General features: G+C 40.6%; 1 protein-coding gene across 1 annotated transcript; it reads right to left on the bottom strand.

Moving 5' to 3' along the window:
• Positions 1–8121: 8121 nt before the first annotated feature.
• LOC143388308 (olfactory receptor 52K1-like) lies at positions 8122–9075 on the bottom strand. The gene has a single exon (XM_076842163.2). It carries the CDS (start codon positions 9073–9075, stop codon positions 8122–8124), a length of 954 nt encoding a protein of 317 aa, XP_076698278.2.
• Positions 9076–9361: the final 286 nt, after the last annotated feature.

Here is a 9361-nt window from a genome sequence, read left to right as displayed (position 1 = left end):
TGAAATATGATATGTCAAGAGCTTTGTAATATTTTGAACAACCAATAAAAAAAATTCTTAAAGTTAATAAAAACATGACTAAATCACATAGTATGATGTGGAGTTAGCTTTAAAAAAGGAAATAGGGAATTTAAAAGTAGGTGGAGAGGGGAGATAACAATCTGAAAGAAAGATCAAAGTGGGTCTCACCAAAAGTGAAAGGAATTTGAACTAAAATAAAGAGGTGAGTAAAGTACTTTAGTTCCATTAAAAGGCAGAACTCTGGATTCCATGAGGGTGGCTTAGATGAGGGGGGAGGGGATATGCCAGTTAACAAAAATGGGATGAAAGAGTAAAACAAAGGCAGGGAAAACGAATCCAAAGGTGCACCTCTGAGCTGAACTATACTGTCAACAATAACATGAAGATTTGTGAAGAAGGAATCTTGAGACTGTCCACTCTGGACATGGAAAAGGTGAAGATTTATCTACTGGTTTCCACGCACCGCCCCAAGCCTTCGATGAAGGATTGATCCAAAACTTGTAGACTTCCTCATACTTACAAGTTCACACATACACCAGAATAGCATGCCTCACTCAGTGACTAGGGAAACTCTGGGGCAAGATGCACCTAGGTAAGGCTCTATCTGCTCTCAAGTGGTTGTCACGCCAATATGTAAATATGTAAAGAATCATCTCTGGAGAAAATGCTGAAAAGGAACAGCCAGATACAATGCCTCATAAATGTTCAATATTCAAAGATCAGCTAGATAACTAATGTAGCTACAGTGAGGTGAGTGGGAGAATTATAAAGATCAAGAGGAGGAAAGATCACACAGGGCTCAGCACAGAAAAGTATGCATAGTCACTAAACTTCCTGAATCTAATACAAAGAGTTAAGGGTGAAAACAGGAAAGAGTCCAGAGGCTATTTCAGCAACCCTGGGAAGGGAGGAATCTGGCAAAATAAGGTAGTAGTAGTATATGTGGTACAAAGTAGCTGGATTCTAGATATATTTTGAAAACTACCCCAGGGTTTGACAGATTCCATATAGGTTATGGAAAAGGAAGCCTAAGATTCTTGTCATGAGCAACCAAAATGAAAGAGTTCCCCTCATCTGAGATGAGGAAGCTTTATGAAGAGGATCAAGATTTCAATTTCGAATGTGGAAGTCAGATGTGCATCAGGAATCCAAGTAAAAACGTGACCTATTTGGATGAGTCTGGTGTTTGAGAGATTTGGGTTGCTGGTACAAACTTGGAATGGTTGGAAAAATAAAGTAGATTTAGAGCACAAAACTGAGAACAAAGAATATGGAGAACTGAAGTAGAACTTTGGCAATTGTTAGGATTCTTTTATAGAAACAGTTGAGTTGATAGTGATGAGAGATGATAGTGCCAGTTTTGTGCTTTCAATCCAGTTTATTTTTCCAATGATTCCAAGTCAGAAATGAATCTGAACACTTAGAATTGGTGGGGGCATATTGAGAAGTCGACAAAGGAGACCGAGTAGACAACTATCAAGGTAGGAGATAACCAGGATAATGTGCTGCCTTGTTAGGCTGCTTAACACATAGTATTTTAAAAGTTATTTCTATGGAATGCTACTGATGAGTTATATGAAAACATAGTTGGCTTTGTTTGGAAACAGAGGGTAGAGCAATTCTCATAGAATAGCAGAAAGTGAAGTCTGTTTTAACTGAGTAGAAAAGTCTATCCAAGATCCCTCCTGCAAGGACTCTTGCTGCAGGGGCCAGCATGTAAATGAGACATTGTCTGCAGTGGGAAGGAGTCAGGAGAAGTCATCCCTTAATGTGGCATGTAACCCTCCCTTATGTACAACCTCAAGAATGAGATCCTAATTAGAATGGGTTTTACTCCATGTATGTATAAAGTCAAAATACACTGAAATATCTAAACATATTAACCTAAAAGTGTGTGTGGGGGGGGGGGGGCGGGTGTTTACAGTACCTTTTAAAGCTGAAGAGAATTAATATAAATGAAGGTAACATATCTTCAGAAACATCTTATAGCATTGCCCTCTTCCTAAGTACTCTACTTGTTCACCATGGATTTTCATTGCCTTTGAGATTTTTAGATAAGTTGACATATCTTGCCTTCTTTCTAGGTTCCAGACTAGACATCCAACTTATATCCTTATACCACATGGAATTCATTGGCAAGTATCACCTGATTATCCTTCGTAGTAAAATAATAGTTGTATATTTTAATCACCACCCTTATTCAAGTCACTATCATCTCTCAGCTGTTTCTACAAAAGAATCCTAACAATTGCCAAAGTTCTACTTTAGTTCTCCAATATCTACCCCTACCACAAACTTCTACCATATTGTTAAGTAAAGGACTGGAGTTGCGGAACTGTTCCTAGCAACTCCAGCCTTTTAACAGTGTTGAACATTTTACCAAATGAAGCATGACTCCCAGACCATTGAAACATGTCTTCTGACTTTTTTATGACTCCCCACCCACCTGATCTCAGCTCAGAATGTTTATCTTCTAATGTAAATAAATCTCATGTTAGAAGTTCTAAGAAATCTCCACCAGCATTGATTTATCTATAATAGAATAAAAATCTTATCACAAGATAAGATTTTTTTTAAGAGAGTGGGGGAGAGAATTTTTTTAATATTTATTTTTTAGTTCTCGGTGGACACAACATCTTTGTTTGTATGTGGTGCTGAGGATCGAACCCGGGCCGCACGCATGCCAGGTGAGTGCGCTACCGCTTGAGCCACATCCCCAGCCCCCAAGATGAAATTTTTTACTGTGCCTTAGTAATACTTGTACATCTTACTCAGCAACACTTGTCTTTGTAGCAAACAAGCTCTACGCCAACAAACTATTTTTAATAGACATACCAGGCACTGTTCTTGAATGAGACACTGATGATAGAAATAAAGATCCCACATGCCTGTTGCCAACTTTATTTTTCATAAACATTTTTCTCACAAATTCAAACAAATTTAATCTTACCTGAGTTTCCATATTCCCCCTGCCATCCCTGTGTACTTTATCACCAACCACCCTGTGACCTGCCCACCGTCCTTATGCAAAGAAGACAGCATCTCATCTAATGTCTTCTCACAAACACATGGTGTCCAAAAATCCATGGCCCTTTCTTATTTTATCAGAATCTCATCCAAAAATTTTCCCCGGGCAGAATTTCAATTTCAGTAGGAAATTGAATAGAGACAGTCTTCACCTCGTATCCATAATCCAAAACTCTGAAATGGATGTTTTATCCAACCTACACTCTTTCAAGAGCCAAAATGTCCACACTGAACCACAGGACTTATGTCATTGTCTCAAATGCTTAAAGTAGGACTGTGTGCCCAGAAAATAATCAGATGACTAATTGGCACCCTACACTTTAACAGAATATGATAATGATGGATTTGAAAGATTAAAACTCAATGATAGTAAGATAATCACAAAGTCCTTAAAGGATATGGCTGTACTAGAACCTCAAATATTTCTTAGTACTGCCTGCCACCTTACTAGTTCAAGCCTCATTTCCTCCCTGTTGACTAAGGCAGAGACCTCCTAATTGTGAGGAGGGGTCCTGATGGGTGTAGGGAAAGTAGTGATAGGATCCAAGATGGAATAATGAGCTGAGATTTTTTCCAGAGATGACTCACAGCATTTGGCATAGAAAGGAGGCAGGAATCCTATGTGGTAGGAAGAATGTTGGGAGTGTATAGATGAAGCATTTGGATGGGGCTGTGGAGACTTGTCTTCCCTTTTTTTAAGCCAAAGTAGAGATCTTATGGCCTGGAGAAAGCAAAAATAGCTGATGCCCAAGACCAGGACAGGATGTGGGAAGAAACTGACAGTGTCCCTCATCATTTCCCACTCACCATAACTGTACCACCTGTTTCCTGCTCCCTAGTTACAGCTCTGTTCTCGGGCCTCAGTGTGAAATGCAGCTCTGGAACCTCTCCATTAGCTTTGTACAATTCCAGTGCAGCCTTCCTCTTTCAGTTTGGAGTAGGGGCAGGTCAAGGAAGGAGGGAGCAGCTGGATTTATCTTCACAAACCTCAGAATTTCTCCCAAAAGAACATGGAAGCACAAATTACTGCCCTTGAGTCCTCACGGATTCATAGAAGGCTCTGGCCTTTTCTCTGGGGTTGACAGAGGAACTCTCCTGACCCAGACCTCATACCCCAAGGACTCCAATGCAGCCCATGCCCTCTTGCCACTTAGTGGCACTAAGTCGGGCTTCCCAGGGGTCTTGCCTTACTTTCCAGAGGCTGTGAGTACCTCAGGTGGAGCCTGCTTATGCCTTGGTCTTTGTCTCCTTATACTATGTTCATTGAAGTGTCTCCTGAGAAAGACGCCCTCATTCAAATTTATACACTGCAACCAACTCCTATCTGTGTCTTTAAAGGTCAGGAATTCAAGCCAGAGTCATCGATTAGGTGTCTTATTTAGCATTTATATTACTCATTGGCCTGAACTATGCATTGACATCTAGCTTGTAACCGAAGTATGTCACTTCTCTATTCTTGATCCGTTTCCTTGTCACTAAGGTACAGATAATACAACTTTTCCTAACCTATAGGGTTGCTGGTAGGCTCTAACTATATGAATGTAATAATTATCAACCATTTATAAACAATAAAGGGTGAATTCTACAACTGACCTTAACGTTTGTTGTTTTGCAAAGAGAAGGAAGCTGCTTATTACCAGTGTTCCCTGTGGAATTTGCCTGATATAATGCCTCCTCATATTTTTGAAAAATAATCTTAGAACTTTATATGTTACACTTGACACCCTTCCCACAGAGGAATTCTGGACTTGAGGGCCAGCAGTTATGCAACCTCAAAGTATAGGACTTGGGCCTCTCACATAAGTCTGTCCTCAGAAGATGAAATAAATTGCTACACAGTGCCTTTAAAGTTGCAACCTAAATTAGTCATGCACAACTATGCCAAGGGGATATAGCCTACCTAAAAAAAAAAAAAAAATCATCTTGCCAAAATCTCATGTAGCAAAAGTTGGTGTCAGGGGCAAAAGGGAAAACAATTCTTGTTTAAGAATATATGAAACATTATCAGATTTTGTGTATACTTGAAAAAGTGCCAATGGATCTATGAAAGTGTGATGTGAGAAGAAATTCCAAGATGACACTAATACTGTGTCTTAAGAAGGAAGAAAGGGGGGCTGGGGATGTGGCTCAAGTGGTAGCGTGCTCGCCTGGCATGCTTGCGGCCCGGGTCGATCCTCAGCACCACATACAAAGATGTTGTGTCCGCTGAAAACTAAAAAATAAATATTAAAATTCTCTCTCTCAAAAAAAAAAAACCCTGTTCCTCTGGACGGGCAGAATCACACCTCTGGGATGGGATTCTCCGATGTTTCTCCTTTGCTAACAAAGCAATAAAACTTCTTTTAAAAAATAAAAAAGAAGGAAGAAAGGTTGGGTGGAGTCACTAAGTAGAACAAGATCCTACACTTAAGCATAATTCCTATTACATCATGGATGATATGTAGGTATGTGTCCTAGTTTGAGATACTGGAATGTTCTGGTGACTGGGAATATTGTAACCAAGCCAAGACTACTACAGTTTTCTTTATACTAATCTCATATTCTTTGTATGAGGATAAAAATATATGTACCTATAGGTTGCTCAAATTTGTGTGCCAAATGAGCTAATCCAAAAGTTGTTTCATTTCACTATTCATGACCAATCCTGTGCTGATGACAGATGGGTTGCATGGCTCTGGGATTCTTACATTACTAAACTTCTGCAGGAAACAACTTCTTGCTCTTCAGAGGGAATGGAAAGGACTCAAGGGATGATGTATTATTCCTTGTGAAAGTAGACAGGAGTTTTGTGCATGATGAGAAATGAGGGTTTAATTTCATTTTGTTACATATGGATTTCCAGTTTTCCCAGCACCATTTGTTGAAGAGGCTCTTTTCTCCCATGCATGTTCTTGGCACCTTTGTCTAATATAAGATAATTGTAGTTTTGTGGGTTAGTCTGTCTATTCTGTACCATTGGTCCACCAGTCTGTTTTGGTGCCAATACCATGCTGTTTTTAGTACTATTGCTCTGTAGTATAGTTTAAGGTCTGGTATAGTGATACCACCTGCTGTACTCTCCCTGCTAAGGATTGCTTTGGTCTATACCCAAAGGACTTAAAAATGGCATACTACAGGGACAGTCACATCAATGTTTATAGCAGCACAATTCACAAAAGGTAAACTGTGAAGCCAACCTAAATGCCCTTCAGAAGATGAATGAATGAAAAAATGTGGCATATATACACAGTGGAATATTACTCAGCAATAAAAGGGAATAAAATCATGGTATTTGCAGGTAAACGGATGGCATTAGAGAAGATAATGCCAAGTGAAGTTGGCCAATCCCCCCCCCCAAAAAAATGGCAAATGTTTTCTGATAAGGTGACTGACTCATAGTGGGGTAGGAAGAGGGAGCATAGGAGGATTAGATGAACTTGGTAGAGGGTGGGAGGGGGTCAGGAGGTTATTAGCAATGATGGTGGAATGTGATGGACATCGTTATCCAAGTACATGTATGAAGACATGAATTGATGTGAGCATACTTTATATACAGAGATGAAAAATTGTGCTCTACATATAATAATTGTGATGCATTCTGCACCTTTGTCTAATATAACTGTAGTTTTGTGGGTTAGTCTTTGTCTTCTGTACCATTGATCTACCAGTCTGTTTTGGTGCCAATACTATGCTGGTTTTGGTACTACTGCTCTATTAAAAAATAAAAGCAACTAAAAAAACAAGTCAACAGGAGGATAAGCAGGTCTCTTGTTAGAAATAACTTCTAATTCCTAACACTGTTAGTATTTAGTGCTACTTTAGTCCTACTTTAAAGGTTGCCACCTGCCCCAACAGAAGAAACCATAAAGAGATGTTGACTCCATTGGAATTAAACGTAATGTTTTTTTGTGTCGAATTCTGTGAACAGAGTTAGGAAAAAGAAAGACTATAGGTCTTTACTTTACTTCTCACTCACAGATAGCTTTCAATCATTCATATGCTACCTGGCACAGACTTGGTCTCTTTCAAAGGTAAATAAATGCAAACATAGATAAGAATATGTAATTCCTAAATAATAGTCTCTGAGGGGGAAAAAGGGGGATTCCAAAAAGTAAAACAATACATTTGTGGAAGACAGTGTATGGTGGCTTCTATGAGAAGCCCCGTTGTGTTGTCAGCATTAATAGTAAGGGAATTATTAAGCTTTCGTGATACAGAAGATATTAGTTCCTCTAATCTGCTTTGCCTTGCTCACTTTTTTTTCCATATTCTGATCCTTGGATAGGGAATTCGGAAGACAAAACCTGTAATTTTCTCTTCCAAGGACATAAACATAAGTTTGGCATCCCTACCTGTCCCCAGGTGCTAGAACAGATGTGGCTGGATTAGTTAAATGAGCAGTTTTCATTCTTGTTGAATACAAAAAAGTGGATTGTACAACATACAGAAAAGTCAAGACATATCTTATTCGAAGTGTTTAATGAAAGGGTTTGGCTATGAAGAGAGAAAGGTAAGTCAAAGAATAAGACTGGCTAAGCTAAAGAAATAACTTTCTAATAAGTAGAGCTGTCTCACTTAGAACCTGCTGCAGCCTGATAACGTTGCAAACTTCCCAACCCTGGGAGGGTTTCCGCAGAAGCTGAACACCATCTGTCAGAGTGACTAAGGAAGGATTCCTATGTCGGATGTACTGTTGGTAGTCACCCAGGTACCAAGTATATAGACAGATCACCGAATTCCCATTGACTTGACAGAAAATCAAACTCTAAGGCTTCTCATAAGCAAATGAATTTAGATGCAAATGAACTGAATCTTTTTTATTCAAAGTCACCAGAAGACCAATGCAGCAGGACTGTCAAATTAGTGAAGAGGAGGGAGCACTGTGAGAAGCCGACAGCCAGCAGTTTGAGTCTGTAGGCTCCCAGAGAATACAGACCCACAAGTCCTAAACAGATTGGTGACTCTGAATTTCAGGGCATTTTTTTTTTTCATTATGCCAGGAAAGAACCAAACAAATGTTCTGACGTTCTTCTACTTCCTGTCAAACTTTTCCCCAACTCCAACAGGCAACCACCCATACTCTTGAGCTGTCCCTCACCCTCCTTTTGCTTCCTTTCTCAGGAATAGTCCTAAGACTCGCTCACGGATCTGCTTGGTCTTGACACCATAGATGATGGGATTTATCATGGGTGGGAAGAGCAGATAGAAATTGGCAAGGAGTATGTGGACGTGAGGGGCAGCCCGGCGAGCTACTCGATGCATGACTGAAGAGATGACCACAGGTGTGTAGAAGGACAGGATGGCACCTATGTGAGACACACATGTCCCAAATGCCTTGTAGCGGGCCTCCTGAGAAGCAAGCTGCAGAACTGCCTGGAGGATGAAGATGTAAGACAAGATAACAAACAGCAGGTCCAGCACCACAATAAACATGGCCACAGCAATGCCATAGATGTTGTTGAAGCGGGTGTCCCCACACGCCAGCCTTACCACGGCCATGTGCTCGCAGTAGCAGTGGGCAATCACCGGGCCCCGGCAGTACTGGAAGCTTCGGAGCAGAAAGGGGAGTGGAGTCATTAGTGTCACAGCCCGGGTCACAGCAGCCATGCCAATCTTGGCAATCAGGGGCCTGGTCAGGATCGTGGTGTAGTGCAGTGGCTTGCAGATGGCCACATAGCGGTCAAAGGCCATGGCCAACAGAACTGCTGATTCCATAATGGAGAAGGAGTGGAGAAAAAACATCTGGACCAGACAGGCATAAAAGTTGATCTCTCGATCCCTGAACCAGAATATGGCAAGCATTTTGGGCAATGTTGTAGAAGAAAGGACTAAGTCAATGGCTGCCAACATAGCCAGAAAGAGGTACATGGGTTCATGCAGGGCTGCATCAGCCCTGATAATGAAAATAAGGGTGCAGTTGCCAAGCAGGGCCAGAGTATAGGCAAAACAGAAGGGGATGGAGATCCACATGTGTAGGTGCTCCAGGCCTGGGATTCCCATCAGCAAGAAGACTGCTGGATGGGTTGAGGTGATATTGTAGGCTGACATGGCCGCTGGGAATTCTTCCTCCTTACCTACTTCAGTCTTCTAGAGAGGGTTCAATATTAGAAGAATCGTAGTGTTCAAGTTCAAACTCTGCTCATGTATGTAGGAGGATTAGCCCTTGTTCCCATTTCTGAACCTTAGAAGAAATTGGAAAATTATCATAACATACATCATGAAGCACTTCTCATGATCCTTTCCCTCTTGATGCTTATAAAATTTGTTAGGATACTAAATACCAATGGAGCTAATATAAAAGTAGGCTTTAATGTGAAATGGAGTGCAAAAAGAG

The sequence above is a fragment of the Callospermophilus lateralis genome, chromosome 2, assembly GCF_048772815.1.
Source record: "Callospermophilus lateralis isolate mCalLat2 chromosome 2, mCalLat2.hap1, whole genome shotgun sequence".
NCBI lineage: Eukaryota > Metazoa > Chordata > Mammalia > Rodentia > Sciuridae > Callospermophilus > Callospermophilus lateralis.
This window is presented reverse-complemented; position numbering and strand designations above follow the sequence as displayed.

Coding starts and splice junctions, on each gene's coding strand:
- LOC143388308 (XM_076842163.2), bottom strand. CDS start 9,075: ATGTCAGCCTACAATATCACCTCAACCCATCCAGCAGTCTTCTTGCTG.